This window comes from Natrix helvetica, assembly GCF_964273705.1.
Source record: "Natrix helvetica genome assembly, chromosome: 7".
Classification (NCBI taxonomy): Eukaryota; Metazoa; Chordata; class Lepidosauria; order Squamata; family Natricidae; genus Natrix; species Natrix helvetica.
This window is the reverse complement of record NC_138558.1, coordinates 17229507-17251105: the sequence shown is the minus strand read 5'-3', so window position 1 is coordinate 17251105 and position 21599 is coordinate 17229507. Positions and strand designations below refer to the sequence as shown.

Below are 21599 nucleotides of genomic sequence, written 5' to 3'. Positions count from 1 at the left end.
TAATTAATACTAATGCGTTAATAGAAATTAACACTGATTTTGTTTTCCGTAGATGATGAGACGAGCCCGCATGTTTTTAATGTTTCAACACCGATTTTGTTGAAAGTGCCAATAAAAATAAATATATGTTTAATTTTATTGACCATTTACATTTTTATTCCTGTGAGTAGCATAGAGGCCCCAGTGCACTGCTTTGCCCTTGGCCCATAACGCTAATTAAGACGGCCCTGGCTCCTCCTTCTCCTATGAATTGATTTAAAAAATTGAATACAGTTATGAGCGATTCCTCTGTAGATTTACATAAATTCTCTAATGTAGAAATAATTTTCTACAGCTGTTATTTGAAGTCAACTTCTGTAAAATTATGTGTCCATTTTAGGCTGGATAAATAATACTGAAAGAACTCTCTCTTTTATTCAGATTTAGCCCAGCCTGCAGGGGATTGTCACTTTTTGTGAAGTGAAGAAAAGGACTTGGAGGTCTGCCTTATTGGTTGTAGCTCCAAAACTATGAAAATATTGAAGCTTTGCCTCCATATTCCGTTCAGCATTTGTAAGTTTTTTAAGCTGCAACCTAACTTCTCATCCCATTATGGATCCAGGTCATTTTTGTTGATGTTAATTTATTTTAATCTACATGTTTCTTTTTTTGTAAACTATGGAAGTAGATGATATACACATATTTTGATAAAATCCAGTCACTGGAAAAAAAATGTTCTGCAAATATTCCCTTTTCTTTGCTCTGTAGACACGGCATCTAATGTTACAGCTTTCTTGGGTTTCATTCAAAGGATGCTCTTAGGGCTAAAAAGATAAATGGCTATTGTTGATTTCTGTATGTTCTTAAACAAATGCAATAAGCATGACGGATGCTAAACCAGACTAGATTACATAGATAGATTAATTGCCATCATAGGAATAAGTGTTAATCTTATGAACTCCGAAATCTTTTAGACTCAACCATCCATAAATAAACCCTGTGTGATAGACATTCTGGAGAGGCCAGGAGGATAATGGGAGGAATATTAGGCATAAACAATAAGAGCAGGAGCCATAGCAATAGCACTTAGATTTATATACCACTTTACAGCCCTCTCTAAATGGTTTACAGAGTCAGCTTATGGCCCCCAACAATCTGGCTCCTCATTTTACCAACCTCAGAAGGATGGAAGGCTGAGTCAACCTTGAGGCAGTCAGGATCAAACTGCTGGCAGTCAGCAGAGTCAGCCTACTATAGTGCATTCTATACTGCACCACCAGGACTCTATTGGGAGGGAAATCAGTTAAATATAAGCTTATCTCATAAATGGCAAACTCAGTCCAGGTGGCAAGAAACCTGGGAAAATTCATTCAAAACATTCCAAGACACATGGATGAATTTGGTTGTAAACAAGTTTTTGTGCTGTCCAAGGTCCTGTATTTATCTGTAATACTAACATTGAAAACACCTTGCTAACATCTGTGTAATTCTCATTTACTTCAGTTTTCTTATAATGTAGCTGTCATCTCCCAAATTGTATGCTAGAGAAATCTGCTGGGAGTTCACTTAATGTAGGTGCTTAACTATATTGTTTATTTACCTTTGAGGCTTCTATACGTATAGTTTTCACAATGTCAGTTGACACATAAAACTTTGTGTAACCCAGAGTGTTTAACTCTTAGAGAATCAGAGTGTGTTTCTACCTCAGGAAGACTCTTTTTTCACAAAACTAAGTCAACTGAGGTTTTTATGAATCCCTTTAAAAGCTTTCTATAATTTTTGAAGTAGTACATATATTTTTAAACCTGCCATTTTCACACTTAACTAGGGTGTTGGATGAGAAAGATATCCCTGGACAATTTTGTGAAAACAGATTCCTTGTTGCAAGGAATCATTGCTTAAAACATGGTGATTTTCCTCCCCTTTGCAATTCCTGTTCATTTATTCATTTGCAATATATTTATGCCACAATTTGACTGGAGGCTTTTCTGTGTGAAAGATATCATTTGATATCATTTGTTTATTCTTGACATTGCCACTATTTGATTATTACTGTTTTTTTATTGCTGTTTTATTCATTGCTGTTTTGACTGTATTGCTGTTTTTATTTAGTGCATTGCATTATTTTTTCAAATGTATTTTATGAAATATTGCAGTTTTATATTTCTGGGATGGAAGTGGTCTTGGGAAGGCTTGGCTCTCTAAGAGAACATGTAAATGATTTAAACAGATAAAATGTACATATCTGCAGTGTTTGTTTACAGAACAGATGGTGTGCAAAAACCCAGCAGTCAGCATTATTCTTAACCTAACATAATGTTCCCATTACTCAAAGCAAGAATACCCTTCTGGCTGTCCAAAACAGCTTCTTAACCGTCAGATCCCGGGTCAAAAACATACAGTATATATACAAACACACATCATTTTATATTTCTCTAACTAACTACTTTCAAATACCCCCTGGAATAGTTGATTCAGTTTTGATCACCACATTACAAAAAAGATGTTGAGACTTTGGGAAAAATGCAAAGAAGAGCAACCAAGATTGTTAAGGGGCTGGAGACAAAAAAAAAAACCATACGAAGAATGATTGCAGAATTAAGTATGGCCAGTCTAGAGAAAATAAGGATTAGAGGTGACATGATAGTATTTGAGGGGCTGCCACAAAAAGATTGGGGGGGGGGGCGTTTCCCAACTTATTTTCCAAAGTACCAGAAATCAAGACAAGAAAGAATGGATGGCAACTAATCAAGGAGAGAAGCAACCTGGAATTAAGGCGAAACGTCCTATCAGTCATGACAATTAACTAGTAGACTAGCTTGTCTTCAGAAGTTGTATCACTTTTGGATTTGCAGATTTCTCAGAAGCGATTGGACAGACACATATCTGAAATTGGAGATTTTTAAGAAACGGTTGGACACCCACCGGTCTGAAATTGTACACGGTCTCCTGCTTAAGCAGGGGGTTGGACTAAAAGTCCTCCGTGGTCCCTTCCAGCTCTATTCTGATTGAAGTTAACTTCATACACATACTTACACAAACACATCACTATTGCACTTTATGCCATTCTGTTTTTAGACCCCATCCTGAAAAGAGACACATATGCATCAATTCAGTTCTTTTATATGCTTCTTCTCTTGGCTGGACAGTGGGGTGCAGTGGTGAGTTGCAGACGGTACGCCCTGGTACGGGCTTACCAGTGTCTGCCCAGAGCACCGGATACCGTTCCGGTACGGTGCTCTGGAGGGCCCATCCACCCGAGCTCCTTACCTGTATTTGAACTCTTCAGCGTTTCTGTACACGGAGCGCACGGCGCCTAGGCGATGCTCTGCCGAGCAGCTGGAGCATCGCAGAGGCTAGCGGAGGTCTCATAAGAGGTAAGGACACATGAATGCACTGTGCGTGTCTGCGCACCTGCTGTGAACGTTCATGTGGTGGATGACGGGCCCCATTGCACCGTACCGGTTGCAATGGGATCCGGAATCCACCACTGGTGGGGTGGCTCAGCAGTTAAGATGCTGGGCTTGTTGGCTGTAAAGGTATTTTATCAGTGGTCAGTTTAAAAAAATGGAATTGAAAATTAATGGAGAATGTTACCGATACCAAAATAATAGAATGATTTAGAATAGGATACAAAAATACTTTATTATTGGATAGATTGAAGATGATGTAAAGAATTATTATAATATAAATGAACCCATATTTAGAATACCTCTTTTAAAATGAAGAAATAATACTGATAGTCAAACAAATGAAGTACTATAATAATGTATATAAATATATTTGATTGACAATATGTGACTTTATCTAAAGTTTAAGTGATGACTATGGAAAGGACGCACAAAAACCTTGTTACCAATCGACACACCGTATGCAATGAAAGATGTTTTTTATGTTACATGTCTTGTTTGTCTATGTTTGTTTTAAAATAAAAACTTTTATAAAAAAAAGATGCTGGGCTTGTTGGCGGTAAAGTCAACCGCCCATGTTCGAGACCCAAATGCCATGAGATGGACTGAGCTCCCATTATTTGCTCAGCTCCTGCCAACCTAGTTGTTCAAAAGCATGCAAATGCTTCAGTGAGAAAGTAATAGTGTCATACTGTGCCATGATGTCATACTGGTCACATGACCACAGAAACGTCTTTGGACAGCGATGGCTCAATGGCCTGGAAATGGAGATGAGCACACACACATACAATAATCATCAATGACTAGCAAAGTAAAATCCACAGGGACTTTTTCTATATCTTTTGGTTAGCAAAATGGTTAACAAATCATTGAGGCTCACTGAAAGATCCTCAATGAAGAAAACATTATTATGTATTATATCTATATTTTATTTTATTTATTAAATTTATATGCTGCCCATCTAGCTGAAACACCATGTTATTATGTTCAGAAGTCTGCAATCTCTATCGTTGTTTTAATTCAGAAGATACACTCCACAATTATTTACCATTGCCCATTCTAACTGGTGCATTACGTTGCCTCTTTCTATTTTATATCATTGTGGGAAATTAAATTAGTGATTCTAAGCCACTCCGTATATAAGCAATTATGAAAGAAAGTCATCTTAAGGCTCATCCTTCTCCTTTAGAGGAAATATATAATGTTAAAGAAATTACAGTTGTCATAAACTTGTAGTGATAGGATAAAGGGAGAACAAATCTATTCCTAACCAAAATGGAATGCTAATATATGGAAACATTTAAACATTCTTCTGCAAGAGCATCAAAGGAAATTATTTTCAAGCAATTTAGTCACAATTTATTGAGCCGTTTTTCTATGATATAGTTGCATGCCAGTTTTCCTTTAATTTTTAAATTTAAAAACCATAACATAACTCCTGAGTGGGGTAATAAAACTAAAATCAGTAAATAAATGATGATCGTAATAATTATCATCTCAATTATAAATATGGTTTATTGCATGCCAAGAATACAGAAACTGAGTCTTGTACTTTCACTATTATTCTCTTACTTTTTGTAGTTTAATAAAAAAAAAAAAGTAGCTAGCCAATGATAACAGTGTTCCAATATCTAAAGGGCTGCCACAAAGAAGAGGGGTTCAAGTTATTCTCCAAAGCACCTAAAGGTAAGACAAAAAGCAATGGATGGAAACTAATCAAGGAGAGAAGCAATCTAGGATGAAGGAGAAATTATCTGACAGTGAGAACACTGAATCAGTGGAATGATTTGCCTCCAGAAATTGTGGGTGCTTCAACACTGGAGGTTTTTAAGAAGAGATTGGACAACCATTTGTCTGAAATGGTATAGGGCCGTGATGGCAAACAGATGGCATGCATGCCACAGGTGGCACCTGGACCCATCTCTGAGGACCCGCGAGCCGTTGCTTTAAGTCAGCTGCAGTGCGCATGGGTGCACTGGCCAGCTGACTTTTGGCCTTACAAAGGCCTCCGGGGGGGGCTGAATGAGGCTGTTTTCACCCTCCCCAGGCTTCAGGAAAGCCCCTGAAACCTGAGGAGGATGAAAAATGGGCCTACCGAGCCTACCTATGAGCCATTTCCAGACTCCTGAGGCTTCATTGAGGCCTGCTAGGCCCAAACAGGGCAGGGGGGAGGAATCATGCGCACATGTACAGGGGAAGGTTGAATTATGGGTGTGGGTACACGCACTTTCGGCACCCGAGCCACCTGACCACTTTCGGCATCACTGGTATAGGGTTTCCTGCCTGAGCAAGGGTTGGACTAGAAGACCTCCAAGGTCCCCTCCAACTCTGTCATTCTATTATTCACTTGAGGAGTTTGGAGGGGAAAACAGCAGATTCTACTCAATAAGTCTTAACAGTGTTAATTACTGCTGTTAGGGGAAGTTTTGACCATCTTAGGCCTGTATACCATTTTCACAAAATAATTTAGATTATGGCTGTACAAATCATTCGGAAGATGCTCACGGAAGCTGAAAATGTAACACTTGTTTTCAAGTCATTAAAGCAGCTGGTACATTAAAACTGCTCCTGGATGACTCTTTAGGCATGTATGCGAATAACCACTTCATTTCTCATTTTCTCCAGGGTTGGTTCATTTTATTCAGTATATCATTATGTTACCCGGAAACTGTCTCTTATTAGAAAGATAATAGTTGGGTTAGCAATGGGGTGCTAATGGATGCCATGTACCTGCTTTAAAAAAACGTTTTTTTTTAAATTCCAAATCTCACGAGATGATACAAAAGAATTTTGCCATTATTTTGATATGCTCTTACAGAAGATGTTCGTGACATTTTAGCAGGTGAAAGTGAAATTACCCAGAGACGACTGGAATCAGAAAAAAATTGCTGAACTCTGGGTATCGGTAACATTTAAAGTTTTTTTCTTCCCATATTGCAAATGATCCATGGCCGTGATGGTGAACCTATGGCATGCGTGCCACAGGTGGCAAGCAGAGCCATTTGTCAGGGCATGTGAAGCATTGCCCTATCAACTCCAGCGTGCATGCACGTGCTGGTCAGCTGACTTCAGCCTTCTTTTGAGGCCATTTTTCGCCCTCGGGAGCCTTCCCTGAAGCTTCCGGAGCGCAAAAAACTGGACCTACGGGCAAACCAGATCTTCAGGAACTCACTTCCTGTTTTCTCATAGTGCCATTTTTTGCCCTCTGGACATTCAGGAGCCTTCCCTGAAGGCTCAGGAGGGCAAAAAACGGCCTTATGGCCAAACCGGAAGTCACTCCAGAAAGCCTCTGGAGCTTGGGGAGGGTGAAAAAAATAGCGCCAAAAGCAGGGGGGAGCGCTGGTCACAGGCTCATGCGTGCAGAAGGGGAAAGCATACGCATGTGTGGCCCACCTGTGCACGACCCCCCTGCACTCCCCCTACTTTTGGCACATGAGCCAAAAAAGGTTCACCATCACTGATCTATAGCCTATATACATGTTGGGGAACCTATGGTACGTTTGACAGAGGTGGCATGCAGGACCCTCTCAGTGGGCACGTGAGCTGTCACCCCAGTTCAGCTCCATCATGCATATATATGCTCCTTCCTCCAGCCACCTGGTCTTTGGGTCTCTGTCATGCATGCGTGGGAATGGGGTGCATGCGGGGCCTGCATGCACATACACAGGTGCATGTGTGGGGGGAACGCACACATGCACAGGGGAATTTCTGCAGGGCTGCACATGCATGCATGAGGTTGGGCCATTTGTGAGGGGCTGCATGCGCATGCACAGGGGAAGGTCGCATGTGGGGGGAGTGCACATTGCATTTTGGGGGTTCGGGCCCAAACGTGAGCACTTTGGCCACTCGGTCCGGAAAAGGTTAGCCATTACTGGCCAAAAGCTTTGCATCAAAGCAACATGAAGTGTTCAACCATATGTAGAGCCAGTTTGATCTAATGGTTAAGGCCCCAACAGCTACTGGATAAGGCCTGTACAGCTCTCAGCGGGAGCACTAATGACCAGATGACTGCAAAGCAATCCAATCCTTCCATCTCCCCCATCCTATCGGAACCTTCCAGTCTCAACTATCATTACCTATCCTTCCATCCCCCGTCCCCCAGTGGTGCAAATGGATGTGGAGCCTTCTTGGAACTGTTGAAAGGACTGTGTTGTAGACTGGAGATAGGCAATGTCATATCTCTCCCCTTCTGTTGACATCATCTATCTCCAGTCTACAACATAGTCCTTTCAACAGTTCCAAGAAGGTCCCACACCCATTTGAACCACTCAGGTGACTCTGATGACACAGATAAACCTCCAAGTAGCCTTAATGACTTGCTAAAAGAGTGCAAACGACCAGCTGTCTACAAAGAGCATAAATCCTTCCATTCCCCACCATCCCGTCAGAGCTGAAGAAGCAAAATGTCTTCAAAGAAAAACCAGAAAGTCCAGCTGTCTCTTGAAAAAAAAAGCACCTTTGGGACAACCTCAATGACTGAGAATCTCCATAGACAAAACATCTATACATACAAATAACAAAGCTCAGAGACCACAAAAGACTCTATAATCGTGATGGCGAACCTATGGCACGAAGTGGCATGCGGAGCCATGTTGCCTGGCACATGTGGCATCACCTGTTCCTATTCTGGGTTTCTGGCGCACAGGAGCATGTTGATGAACAGCTGGCCTTCATGCCTGTGGCATTGCTGGAAACCGGAAGAGCTGGTCTTCTGTTTTCCGGCGTGAGCATGCACACCGGCCAGCTGATCATCCTGTGCGCATGCGCATCAGTAACTGGAAGAGTAGCTGGCCGGTATGCATGCGCTCACTGGAAATCGGATGTTCATTTTCCAGTGTGCGCATGCCCCCACTCGGTGCCAAAAAGGTTCGCCATCACTGATCTACAAGCTCCAGTTGGTAATAGCTCCGATAGTGAAAACAGAAATATACTGCCTTTGAATAGAGATGTAAGGTGGATAAATTAGGTGGAGGACCAAACACACTTCTATCATTCCACATTGTGGTGCTGCATAATTCTGCCATGTGCCCAGGCCATTTACTTGCTTTAGAATATTTAGAATGTAGCAAATAGCTGCCCTGAGCTTTGCTCTCCTTTAAAATTGATGCTCTGCTTTTATAAGACATAGTTTGTTTTCCATCCCCATCACATTTTAAGTTTCATTTCAAATGTGTAATCAATTCATGGACGAGCTTATCTGTGGATGCGAAGTGAGTTCTCACAATCATTTTCTGCTGAACCCTCTAATTAGGACTTATATGGAAATAATAACTTCTTTTGAAAAGCTGCTATTTTCTTTGTTGGAATGAGAATTCTAAATGGACTGCTGGCTTCTACCAAGGAGGAATAATAGAGCCTGTCCATCTTCTCCTGTCCCTAGTTTAATAAATCAAATGAATAGGGTCAGTTGCATTCAAAAAGAATTTGGGCTGTTTTACAAAGAGAAGAACATTCAAATAACTCTTTGCCCTGCTGAAATGCATAATTCCAAATATAAATTATTCTCCATCATTCCTCTAATGAAAGGCAATCACTGATAGCAAAGATAAAAGTCAAATGCAATTCCAGTGTGTTGAACTTAAAACCTTTGACATTGATAAATGGATATGCAAATGAGCACAGTGCCTTTGCTCAATGTTAGCTTTTCAGATTAGCATGATATTTATCTGGATTCCAGCCCAGTTTTGTTGTAGTGAAATTTATTATAAATTTCAGAAAGTTATTTTCCTCTAGCGGGTAAGTATATTGCATAATTTCAATAATACGAGCTAAGAATTTCCTTTTAAATGGACATATTAAATAATATGGGGGGAAAGGGTTACATTTTAATAAATGAGCCCTAAATATAATTCCTAGTATTATATTTATAAAATACATAGTTCAATCAAATATATCTGTATTCTCTCCCTTTATTTCCCACCAGTTCAGCAACATCTAGTAGAACTTGGTTGCCCCATGTGTTTAATATTTGTTTGAGAGAACACCAGGTATATGAGCTGGTGTTGCAGGGGTTAGAGTTCAGTACTGCAGGCTACTTCTGCTGACTGATTGGCTGCTGACTGCAATTTGGCAGTTCGAATCTCATCAGGCTCAAGGTTGGCTCAGCTTTCCATCCTTGCGAGGTGGGTAAAATGAAGACCCAGATTGTTGGGGGCAATAGGTTGACTCTGTAGACCGCTTAGAGAGGGTTGTAAAAGCACTGTGAAGTGGTATATAAGTCTAAGTGCTATTGCTATTGCTGCTTCTGTGACTTTTATGAGACATTGTTAGGATTCTGGGGGGAAAAAAACCCCAGAAAGTTTTTTTGGGGAAAAAAAACTGGAAAGAAAGCAACAGCAAACCACTTGTGTATCCTGCCTAGAAAACTCCATGTATATGTATATCTATTTGGTAACTAGGAGCAGATGTTGATTAAAAGAAGGTCTTTTTCTGTCCTTCTCAGAACAGGACAGAGGGATAACTCTGGAATAACAGATGGATAACAATAATAATTGTGAAATGAGAAAAATGGTACTTGCAGTACATATAAGACATAACAAAATGTCTTCCTGTGCACTTGTCTAAGAACACTGAATTAAACGGGATAAATTGACTGGGTTACTGGTGAGGCAATATGCAGCAGAAATGGAATTATTGGATAAGTGATTGTTTGTTTGTTTTTAATGGAAAAAGCAGACTCATGTTCAAACAGTAACAATTTGTAGAAAGTATCTGGTGCCTAATTTTAGTGCAACAAAGCAAATATGGGGAATATGAAGCAGGGATTCAAAATGTGGTTGATAATTATACTTAGGCAAGGTATTGAAAATAATTTGCATTTCTTTGACGCAGAAAGAAAGTCATCCCAAACTTTTCAAAATAAACCCAAGTCTTCCCAAAATATTGGTGAGAGATGTTTGAGGCTCCTAGACAGTAAAAAAAAAGTTTCTTGCCCTTTGCTTTGTATATTGTATAATTTCACTCCTTTAAAAATGATTGTTTATAATTTACGTATGGGGAAAACTCTGTCAATATTGGTTATGCAATAAGCATTGTTAAACAAGCCACAGATCAGTATTCATGTATTTCCAAAATGTATGTCTCAAATATTCCACATAAAAGGAATGCCAGATTAAAAACAAGATGGAAAGAATATTTCCACCAAGGAATAACTCTATATGGACTATCTTTCCACTTCCTGCTAATACTGTTTTTAGATTAGAAATGCTCCTAAATTGCTGTTGTGTTTTGTCAGAGAAGCAGTGACTTCTAGGAATGGCTTCATTTCAGAATTGGCATTAACTTGGTAGAAGTCTTTATTGAATGTTGGCTATTCAGCAAGTAGTGGCTGCTGTTACTAATCCCAATTCTCCAAGCAGGCGTGGAGTCCTAAAAGCTCTTAAAGATGGATTATTTCATCTCAGTATATCCTTACACCTAGCATGTCACGTCTCAACAGAGAGCTTATTTTCTGAATGACTGAATTAGGAACCAAAGCAAAATTTGTGATTGGTGGGCATTCCTAATTCTAAAGTATATTTTTATTAATAAGTTATTTACAGATACAAATTAAGAGTTGGAAGGGGACCTTGTAGGTGATCTAGTCCAACCCCACTGCCTAAGCAGGAGACCCTACACCATTTCTGACAAATGACAGTCCAGTCTCTTCTTAAAAACATCCAATGTTGGAACACCCACCACTTCTGAAGGCAAGCTGGTTGATTGTTCTCACTGTATGAAATTTGTCCTTATTTCTAGGTTGAATCTCTCCTTGATCAGTTTCCATCCATTCTTCCTTGTCTGGCGTTCAAGTGCTTTTGAAAAATAGCTTGACCTCTTCCTCTCTGTGGCATCCTCTCAAATATTGGAACACTGCTATCAAGTCTCCCCTGGTCCTTCTCAATTCCTGTACCTGTTCTTCATGTATTTTAGCCTCCAATCTCCTAATCATCCTGGTTGCTCTTCTCTGCACTTTTTCTAGAGTCTCAACATCTTTTTTATAGTGTGGTAACCAAAACTGGATGCAGTATTCTAGGTGTGGCCTTACTAAGGCTTTATAGAATTGTATAATCCACCCTACATCATATACCACATCTAACTGAATACCCAAAAGTCAAAGGAGAAAAACATATGGATCTGATAGATTGTCTAGCAATCTACGAACACATCAAAGGTAGCTTGATGAGTTCCCTGTATCTGGATTCTTAGCAGAAACAGTAATGCAACAATTAGGCTTCCCATTAATTCAGACCAAAATATCACTAGTTACATGAAACCTTTGTCACAGTCAAAGAAGAGACCAGTTAGAAAACACATGGAGTTTGATCAGCATATGCTCTAATCATGAAACAGGCACATACTTTGCTTTGTCTCACTTTGGCATTTTCAGATCTGGCAAAGAGTTCTGAATGCGATTTGTGCCCAAACAGAAGTTCCTTTCGACATGTTTGGCTTGCTTTAAGTGCCGGGGAAAAAAAACCTGTTGGCACTGCCTACGGATGCTTTCAGGTGATGAAAACCACTCATTGAGAAAAATCGTTTCAACCCTTCACCGCAACTTGTGAGGTGAATCCATGCAGCCTTGATTTGGCTACCTCAAAGGTACGTAGTTGCAAAAATACAACACTCAGACCAAGAAAAAAAAATCAGTTTGATGCCCTCTGCTTGGATTCCTTTTTGAAGCATTTCTGGGAATCATTTGATGTCAACTGACATTGTTACTATAGTACAGTAGCCTCAGACAGCAGATATGGCCAAGGACGGTTGTACTATATGGAATTCTGTACTATAGAATTGCTGCTTAAGTATAGAACCACAATTCTATTTATTTGCGTCAAAAACATATACGGTTGCCTATCTTATGCAAGATAATTCTAGGCAGCTCAGAATAATATTGATTAAAGCAAAATCAATAAATCAATCAAATAAACCAACCCAATGATACACTTTGTATCTCCAGTAGAGCATAATGTGATACAACCTCCCCACGAACTTACATTTTCTGGGCTCACTTTGAGCTTAGTTTAATAGCAATAGTACTTAAATTTATATACCACTTTACAGTGCTTTACAGCCCTCTCTAAGCGGTTTACAGAGTTAGCCTATTGCCCCCAACAATCTGCATCCTCATTTAACTGACCTCGGAAGGATGAGTCAACCTTGAGCCTCGTGGGATATGAACTGCTAAATTGCAGTCAGATGGCAGTCAGCAGAAGTAGCCTGCAGTACTGCACTCTAACCACCGTTCCACTGTGGTTCTTAAAGCCTGCTTTTTTGAATATTAGGTACCCGAAGCTCTCATCCAATTTTTGCAGACTTCCCAGCCAGCTACTTTAGTCTCAGCCAGCTACTTTAGTCTCTTCCATAGAAAGCTCCTTCCAGCCATATTTGTCAGGTTGTACACAATGAAAGGATAGGCAAGCCATAGTATTTCAATTGTGATTGAGCTCTCAATGTGCTTTATACCTGCCTCTCTATTATACAGATAACAAGAGCGGCATCTCAGCACCATCTGGAGTGCCACACTCACTCTTGCATATGCCCTGAATAGCATCCCTGCTGGCTTGCTTCTTTTATGGGGTTTTTAAACTCATTATTTGTACTGAAGGTAAACAAAATATATATACCCTGCTTTCTATTGTATCCGGCACTGACAATTCAGCACTGAAAATGATGTAACTTACAATCCAAACTAAAGGGAGGGAGTCCCAGCCCTGCCATTGCTCTAAACTGGAGTTTTCTGCAGGGAAGGCATGAAGAAATTCTATAACGAGGGAGGGTAGCAATGGCCAACTACTTTTAAAACATTTTTTACCAGGAAACATGTAGTTCAGGGGTTTCAAATTCGTGTCGTCATGGCGTTGTCGTGTGACGTATCAACACTTTCCCCCCTTCGCTAAACTGGACACAGGATGCACCCGGCCTGCGGGCCACAAATTTGACACCCCTGATATAGTTCATGTAGCTACAGGAATCAAGACTGACTTGAAAGGTATGCACACAGAAATAACAAATAAACAAACAAGCAAACAAACAAACAGCATAGGGCCCTTCCATGAAATTCCTTCTTAAAAAAAAATCAGTTTGATGCCCTCTGCTTGGATTCCTTTTTGAAGCATTTCTGGGAATCATTTGATGTCAACTGACATTGTTACTATAGTACAGTAGCCTCAGACAGCAGATATGGCCAAGGACAGTTGTACTATATGGAATTCTGTACTATAGAATTGCTGCTTATGTATAGAACCACAATTTTATTTATTTGTATCAAAAACATATACGGTTGCCTATCTTACGCAAGATAATTCTACGCAGCTCAGAATAATATTGATTAAAGCAAAATCAATAAATCAATCAAATGCAGTAAACCAACCCAATGATACACTTTGTATCTCCAATAGAGCATAATGTCATACTCCCCATGAGTTTACATTTTCTGGGCTTACTTCAAGCCTAACATTTCTAGCAGTTACAATTTGGAGTATACCAAGCGTGTATATAAAAAATCCTACGCTCCACAATATCAGTGTAGTGTAGTGGTTAGAGAAATTGAGATTCAAGGTTATTCTCAATCATGCAAGCTCCGCGTCTAACATTGGGCTGATAAAATACCTCTTAGGCAGGGGTGTCAAAGTCACATCACCACATCACGTGACGTATCAGGACTCCCCCCCCTTCGCTAAACCGGGCATGGGCTTGGCCAGCGTGTGACGCAGCTGACCCACAGGCCTGGAATTTGACAGCCCTGCTCTTAGATTTTTCCCTCCAGGTTCTATGTTGTAGGGATAAATTAGGAGACATATTTAATATGACAAAGAATATAAAGTGAAGGAGTAGAAAAATGCATAAAAAGAGGGAGCCCAAGTTACATACCGAAGAGAATGAGAAAAGCAACGCTGTTGAACTTTCTGACTGATCTGATGTAAGAGTTGATCGCACTATGACATTATGAGAATGTCAGGGGTGGGCTTCAAAAATTTTAGCCAGGGGTTCTCTGCCTGGTTGATGGGTGGGCATGACCCTGGTGGGAGTGGCCTCATCGGCCTCCTGCACCACGGGGGGGGGCGTTTTTTCCTCCCTGGGCTCCGGAAGCTTTCCTCGCACCTCTGGGAGGGCAAAAATGGCATCCCCAGGCTCCGGAGACCCCCTGGAGGCTGGAAATGAGCCTGTTTCTGGCCTTCCTGAAGTTAGGCCCATTTTTCATTCTTCCTGAGCCTCCGTGACCGCCCTGCACTTACCTGCATCCAAAAGGGGCCATGTGGGGACTCCTGGAAGGGGTGGGGCGGGGTCAGACAGAAGTGGGATTTGGGGCTTCTCCGAACTGCACAGAATCTTAGCTAGAGGTTCTCCCGAACCCCTGCGAACCCCCAGCAGCCCACCCCTGCTTATATCAAAATGATATAAGCAGTGAGGGAGTTGAAAATTCAGCGCATGCAACAATTTTCTCCCAACTTTCGTTATTGTTTTAAGTTCTTGCCTTTCAAGTTCTATATGAGATTCATATGCATAATGTATGTGGTGTTCTAAAACCCTCTTTTCCATTTCTTCATCATCCAGCATCATTTCATGGAAGTTGGCAAGGTGCAAGGTAAGTCAAAGGCAATCTTGCACCGGTTATATCAACTGCACAAATGTCCTTTTCATGCCAAATTAAAAAAGAAAGAATAGGTTGTGGTCGGTTCCCCATGTTTTGTTTTGTTTTTGTCTTGCCTATATAATAGAAGGGGCTCAAGTGAGCACATCTGTCTGGCTTCTAAAAAAAATCTGCATTTAGATGAGCATTTTTCAAAGGAATTATCAAGCAACCCCCCCCCCCAGGTTGATGTAGGTTTTTTTTTAAAAAATATTTGTTTCTTTTTAAACACTAAGGATTACATGAAATGCTAACGCTGTCACTGAACGCTTAGAGAAGAAGGTAATGTAGAGGAAGAATTAAAAGCAGTGGTGAAATACAATTTTTTTACTACTGGCTCTGTGGGTGTGGTTTGGTGGACATGGTGTGGCTTGGTGGGTGTAGCTTGGTGGGCATGGCAGGGGAAGGATACTGCAAAATCGCCATTCCCACCCCATTCTGGGGCCAGCCAGAGGTGGTATTTGCCAGTTGTCCAAACTACTCAAAATTTTCACTACCGATTCTCCAGAACCGGTCAGAACCTTCTGGATTTCACCCCTGATTCAATGCTTTTAATGCTATTGCTCTTAATAGCATTACCTCCATCGAACAACAACAATTTACCCCTTTATGTAGAGACCAGAGCAGAGGTGGTATTCAGCAGGTCCTGGCCAGTTCTGGAGAACCGGTAGCGGAAATTTTGAGTAGTTCAGAGAACTGGTAAATACCACCTCTGACTGGCCCTGCTCCCATCTATTCTCTGCCTCCTGAGTCCCAGCTGATCTGGAGGGAATGGGGATTTTGCAGTAACCTTCCCCTGGAGTGGGGAGGGAATGGAGATTTTACAGTATCCTTCACAAGGCACACCCACCAAGCCATGCCCACCAAGCCATGCCCACAGAATCAGAAGTAAAAAAAATTGAATCCCACCACTGATTAGCTCCATTGGACAACAGCAATTTACCCCTTACATAGAGACCAGGGAAATACTTACCATATTCATTGTCATAGAAAATAATAAATTTCTGCCAGGCATATTCGGTGACCACCCTCAAGATGACATCATTGATGTAGACGGGTGGGCGGACAAAGAGTGTGTAATCGTCATTCCTGTTACTCCTGGTAGTGCCACAGCCACTCCTTGGGGTCCCAGCCGTTGACCTCTGGATGAAGAGATGAGGAATGTGCATGGCATCTGCCAGAGACTGGAGGGAGCCTGCCGATGTACAACCAATGGAGCTGACCAGAGCCAAGATCCCATGGTTCATGAGTTCGCAGGCTGCAAAATAAAAAGCAAAAGCAAATGAGAGTCAAGATGACAAGAGGAACATAAGTGATATTCTTTTTTTTTACCTTAAAAATAAAGCAAATATCCTGCTAACATAAAACAGTGAACATTGACATGCAACAGATTCAGCCGAGCAAGGCAAGGCTCCAGAGTTTCCATAAATTTGATGTATCTCATCCTCCTTGAAAACAGGGCTTGTTTTAAAATCAGCATGGTGCCATAAAAGCCAAGACGTTTGTCCGTCAATTTCAAACTGCCAAACATATTACTGCTAATGAGACCTATATGGTGCCTATCCTTTACAGCCTGGGAACAGGGGAGAGCCAGAGAAGACACAACTTCCATAAATATTAGCTGTGGAGGACTCTGGATAGACATTAGTAATAGAACCCCATATTAAATTGGACTGAGTTACAGGAGAGATAAATGCAGCTCAAAGTCAACATGTCAGTGGTGGAGATAAGCTATTTTGTATTAGATCTGGAGAGATTTTTGAAAGAATAATGGTTCATAGTGGAATATATAATATATGCACCTTCATCAGGAATGAAACCAAAACTTAAATTACTTTGGGGCAATAAATAAAACTTTAAAGCAACAACACAACCACAAGGCAGCATATTACAGCTACACTCCATTTCCCTCCCCCTCCATAGGGGGCAATTCAAATGCTTCAGGTATAGTTCCATTTTAAAAAGAATTGGGTATGATAGCCAATGAAATTGGCCCACGAGGAATGGTTTTGACATCCCATGTATTTGTATTGCGTTAAATGGTACTGCAGACCTGTATGTCACAATCTTGTCCTTTTCTCATTGGTGAAGGAGCGGGAGAACAGGGGGAATGTTCTTGTAGGAGAGTCAAGGATGGCAGAGTCAACACCAGAGATGGTATTCAGCCAGTTCTGACAGGATCTAGAGAGCCGGTAGGGGAAATTTTGAGTAGTTCGGAGAACCGGCAAATAGGCTGGCCATGCCCCTCTGCCTTCCAGCTGATCTTCTTTTGTTGCCGATACAGGACAACACAGCTGAAAAGCAGGTTAGTGGGGTGGGGAGGGAATGGGGATTTTGCAGTAACTTTCCCCTATCATGCCCACAAAGCCACACCCACATAACCGGTAGTAAAATAATTTGAATCCTACCACTAGTCAACGAATAACATAGAAAGAACTTAAGCTCAATAAATGATTGATTCCTAATTTCTGTCATGAAATCTTTCTTCATGTATGGCAATGAATTCCAATATATTGTCTGTGACGTCCCAAGAATTAATCTCTGGCATTTCTAATTATCAAATTCTATGGGCAGAAAAATTTCTGTGGATAACCAGGAAAATGACTGAAGCCTGGGAAACGGGGCCCTTGTCAGTCAACAGGAATGCTGAATTACCACCAGCTTATCAAATACTTAGGAGCCAAGGACTTGGCAGCACAAGGAAACAACAGCCAATAGTCGGCCATCAACACCCCAATCAACCAATAGGAAGCCACATCCAACCAGCCACCACATAAAGATGACACAGAGCAGGGATCTCCAAACTTGGCAACTTTAAAACTTGTGAACTTCATCTCTCAGAATTCCTTTCATTAATAGTCAGCAAGGCTTAGTAAACAGTCTTTCAGAGGAATGTTTATCCCCTTGCACCTTATCTCATTAGGAGTGCTGCCAGATAACTAGTTTCCAAATGCAGGGCAAGGCAAACTTGGCACACAGTCCCTTAAAGTCACACACAGAACTTTCCACTCTCAAACCAACCAAATGAACGAATTGTTTCCTGCAAAAGCCCACTCCCCATTTGCTCCTCTTTTGTTTCCTATGGGAAGGGCCAATCCCCTCCAATGTGTGCCTTTACTCCTAAGGCGACCCTGCTTTCTTAGTTGTTCTTGTCTTCTGGCTGCTCTGTGGCCTGCCACTGGCCACCGGTGTTGCCAGGTATTTATTTATCCTAATCCTGTATTAGACAGGAAATGACCTGATTTCGGCGGCAATTAAATTAGTTACAAATGTTCTCCCTGTGCTCCCAGAAGTGTCAAGGAAAGTGGGAGCTCCCTTGTGGAGTACTATGAAGCCGTTATCATGGCAACTCCACTGTGCTGTACAGTAGAAGTCATTTTACGGCAGTATGGTAGAAGCCATTTTAAGACACAACAGGCTGTATCTTAACAGAACACATACCCCGAGGGGTGTTAGGGGTGTCTTACCCCCACAGTATTTGTTTCCAGAAAGTAAATCATCTGTGTACCAGGTTTGTTTGAAATTGCTCAAGGTGTTCCAGGGTTATACTGGAACACACACACACACACACACACAAACACACACAGAGAGAGAGAGAGAGAGAGAGAGAGAGAGGGAGAGAGAGAGAGAGAGAGAGAGACTTATATGCATTACATTCTTTGACTAACACAGCTGTTTTTGAGGTGGCAAGACTAAGGTTACTTTGGTGCCATTCGTTTCCTCAGAAATCAACTTCTTTAGCACATCTAGCCATATGCCCTTATTTTTCTCTCCATTGTACTAATAGAATGTTACAGTTCTTTGCTGGCTTTTTGTCAAACCAACTGGGATCACAATATTCTAAATATACTTCTTGTTGCATGATTGTAACAGGTTTAAATCTCTTGACAATAAGTGAAATGGACATCAGGCTAACACTCTGCTGGCTCAAATTCTCGGGATTGCTTATCTCTGTGACCTTCTACCCCATCCCACTTCCTCTTCTAAATTTCTAACAAATAATATGAACCCTAAGCTATAACTTTGACAAGCACACCTTGCCAAGGATGAAGGTGTTTTTCCCCCAATTTTCAGGGGACATCAGCTTGCCAACCAGTTATGCCACCAATCTTCCCGGCATGCCAGAAAACCCAGTGGTCAGAACAAGCATCATAGCTGACCACTCCATAAGGCTAATGGATATACTTCTTAATTCTACCCAGAAAAATTTCCCAGTGTATCCTCAGCCTAACACCCAGGTTGAAGGGAATCTGGCTAGGAAGGATGGAGCTTGCCAAAGAAGCATGCCAGTCTTTTTGACAACCCTAGAAAAAGAAGGGGAAACTTTATTTTTAACACTATTTTTCAAAGCTCATATTTTTAATTCAAGTAGGCCACTTTTTGCCCGGATTCACTCAACTTCTTTATGGGCTTTTTGCCAGACAATTTGGAAACTGTTGTGCTGCTCGTTAGTATTGTTGTAGTCAACTCTGCTTTTTCTATTGTGGTATGAGCTTTTAAAGCATTCAAATACAACTTGGCAGCGGTAAAAAAATTTTACACGTCTAACTTTCCTACTTTAATTGCACCCTGCCAAAACATGGAACAGATTCACCTGTTTGGACATTTCCCCATTAAAGCCTGTGGATACATTTTCTTTTGAAACAGTTCTTGAATTGACTCTTGTATTCTTAATTCAAATCAAATTAGGGTGGATTTGCGCAGGCCTGAACTTTGTACAAAAAGAACAGAATGGAAAGAAATGGAACGGAATGGAGCAAGAAAGGAACAGAATGGAATAGACCGTGATGGCGAACCTATGGCACCCGTGCCACAAGTGACACACAGAGCCCTCTCTGCGGGCATGCGAGCTATTTCCCCAGCTCAGCTCCACCATGCATACGCAAGCGGCCAGCTGATTTTTGGGTCTCTGCGATGCATGCGTGGGGTGGATGTGGGAGATGTGCGTGCATGCGTGGGGGTGGCACAGCCACCCCACGGCCCATTTTTGCTCCCAGGAGGCTGCAGGGAGGTCTACTAGACCCAAAATGGGGCACAGGAGGGTCGTGTGTACGTGCACGGGGGGAGCGCAGGACGGTCACACACACATGCACAGGGAGCTGGGACATGCAGGATCGCACACGCATTGCATGATGGGTGCTTTGAGCCATGCAACAACAAAAAGGTTAGCCATTACTGGAATACATCATACCCTATTGGTGCACTGTCATATGGAAGATGTCTCCTTGTTACCTTGAGAAGGCATTTTGTGTATTGGAGAAAACAATATTTGCTTCCTCAAAGATTGGCAATCATGCAATTCATTCTATGGAGGTACTTTTGTTTAGTTTATGGGAATTCCTTGGATATGTAGAATGTAGAATGTTCCCACGCGCGCAGAATATGAGCACAGGGACTTCAGGATGGCTACAGGATATGCCAAAAGTAGCAATCCATAAGCAGTGCAGCAGCTTCACTTTTAGAAAAAAAAAAAAAGCAATTATGTTTTCCAAAGTTTCCTGAAGGAGATCATTGATTTGAAGCAAGGCATTCTTTTGAAGCTCTTCACAGTGTGCTGCAAACCACAGTAGAGAAGAATCCACAGGACTTTAAAAATACATCAAAATATCACGATGTTCTTCATGCAAAAAGTTAACACCTTGCAACTAATGGTCCGGTTAATGAAGGCTGAGCGGCAGTACAAACACTTGAAGTGCTGTATTAATGACATCCACATTAATACTAGAAGTGTTTATCATGATTAATGTTAATGCAGTTGATAAATATCAAAGGAATTAATAATGATTAAGCCCATAATTTTGACATATTACTCCTGTGAGAAGTACCAAAAAACGGTAAAGTGTTTACATAGGCTTTGTAATGAAGTTGAAAGCTGAAGGAGAAAGCAATGCAACTTTTTCAGAGTGTTTGCACAGTATCCAAGATTTCTCACACCAGATTTATGCTTAGCCATCAACACGGGGAAGTGACCTGTTCTTCAAGATTCAATGCAGGCAACTACACATTTAATGAACTGTTACATTCAACTATTGCTTCTGTCTCTATAGGTCCTGTCAACTTTGACCAGATGCATATATTTTTCTAGTCAAGGGAATTCACTCATTTCTCGGAAAATTTAGAGCCTATTGAAAATTCATAAATTCAGCAAGGGTTGGAGAAAATTAAATAAAGATTGGATTTGAGTCAGGGCTCAGACATGCAACCCTATTTCAAAGCCAGGAAAAACTCAGTTTTTATTACATTTATTAAAAGATATACTCTGAATATTGGCTTTTCCTTTACTACTGATAGAGTCATTGAATCGAACTAGATTGAGTCAGTTCAACCGTATTTGAACTTTCCATAAGAAGAGGACAGTTGGGAGATGAGGCATCTAATAACTCAGGTTACATTAACATGCCCTCAATATTAACTTCCTATAGTTTTTACTTCATTGTCATGTTGCATAGTATTATCACATTCACACTAATATCAACACTTGGATCTATATTGTCAGGATCAAAAACAGGGACATTTTTGCCCAATGTGTTGAGCTTACGGCAAAAGTTAATTTTTTAGGGTTAATACGGTACCTAATCTGGGGAGGAAAGTTATAGGCA

At 41.0% G+C, this 21599-nt stretch overlaps 1 protein-coding gene across 2 annotated transcripts in view; it reads right to left on the bottom strand.

Annotated features, from left to right (window-relative positions):
- Window positions 1-21599, bottom strand: part of GRID2 (glutamate ionotropic receptor delta type subunit 2) — a gene marked incomplete at its 5' end in the record, with an annotated part of 1118477 nt that overhangs the window by 441097 nt on the left and 655781 nt on the right. The window contains one exon of one of the 2 annotated variants that reach the window (XM_081960469.1): window positions 15974-16258. The exons of the other annotated variant lie outside the window; for it this stretch is intronic. Within the exon in view, the coding sequence (XP_081816595.1) occupies window positions 15974-16258 (285 nt within the window). The remainder of the gene's footprint in view (window positions 1-15973; window positions 16259-21599) is intronic. 2 annotated transcript variants of the gene reach the window in all.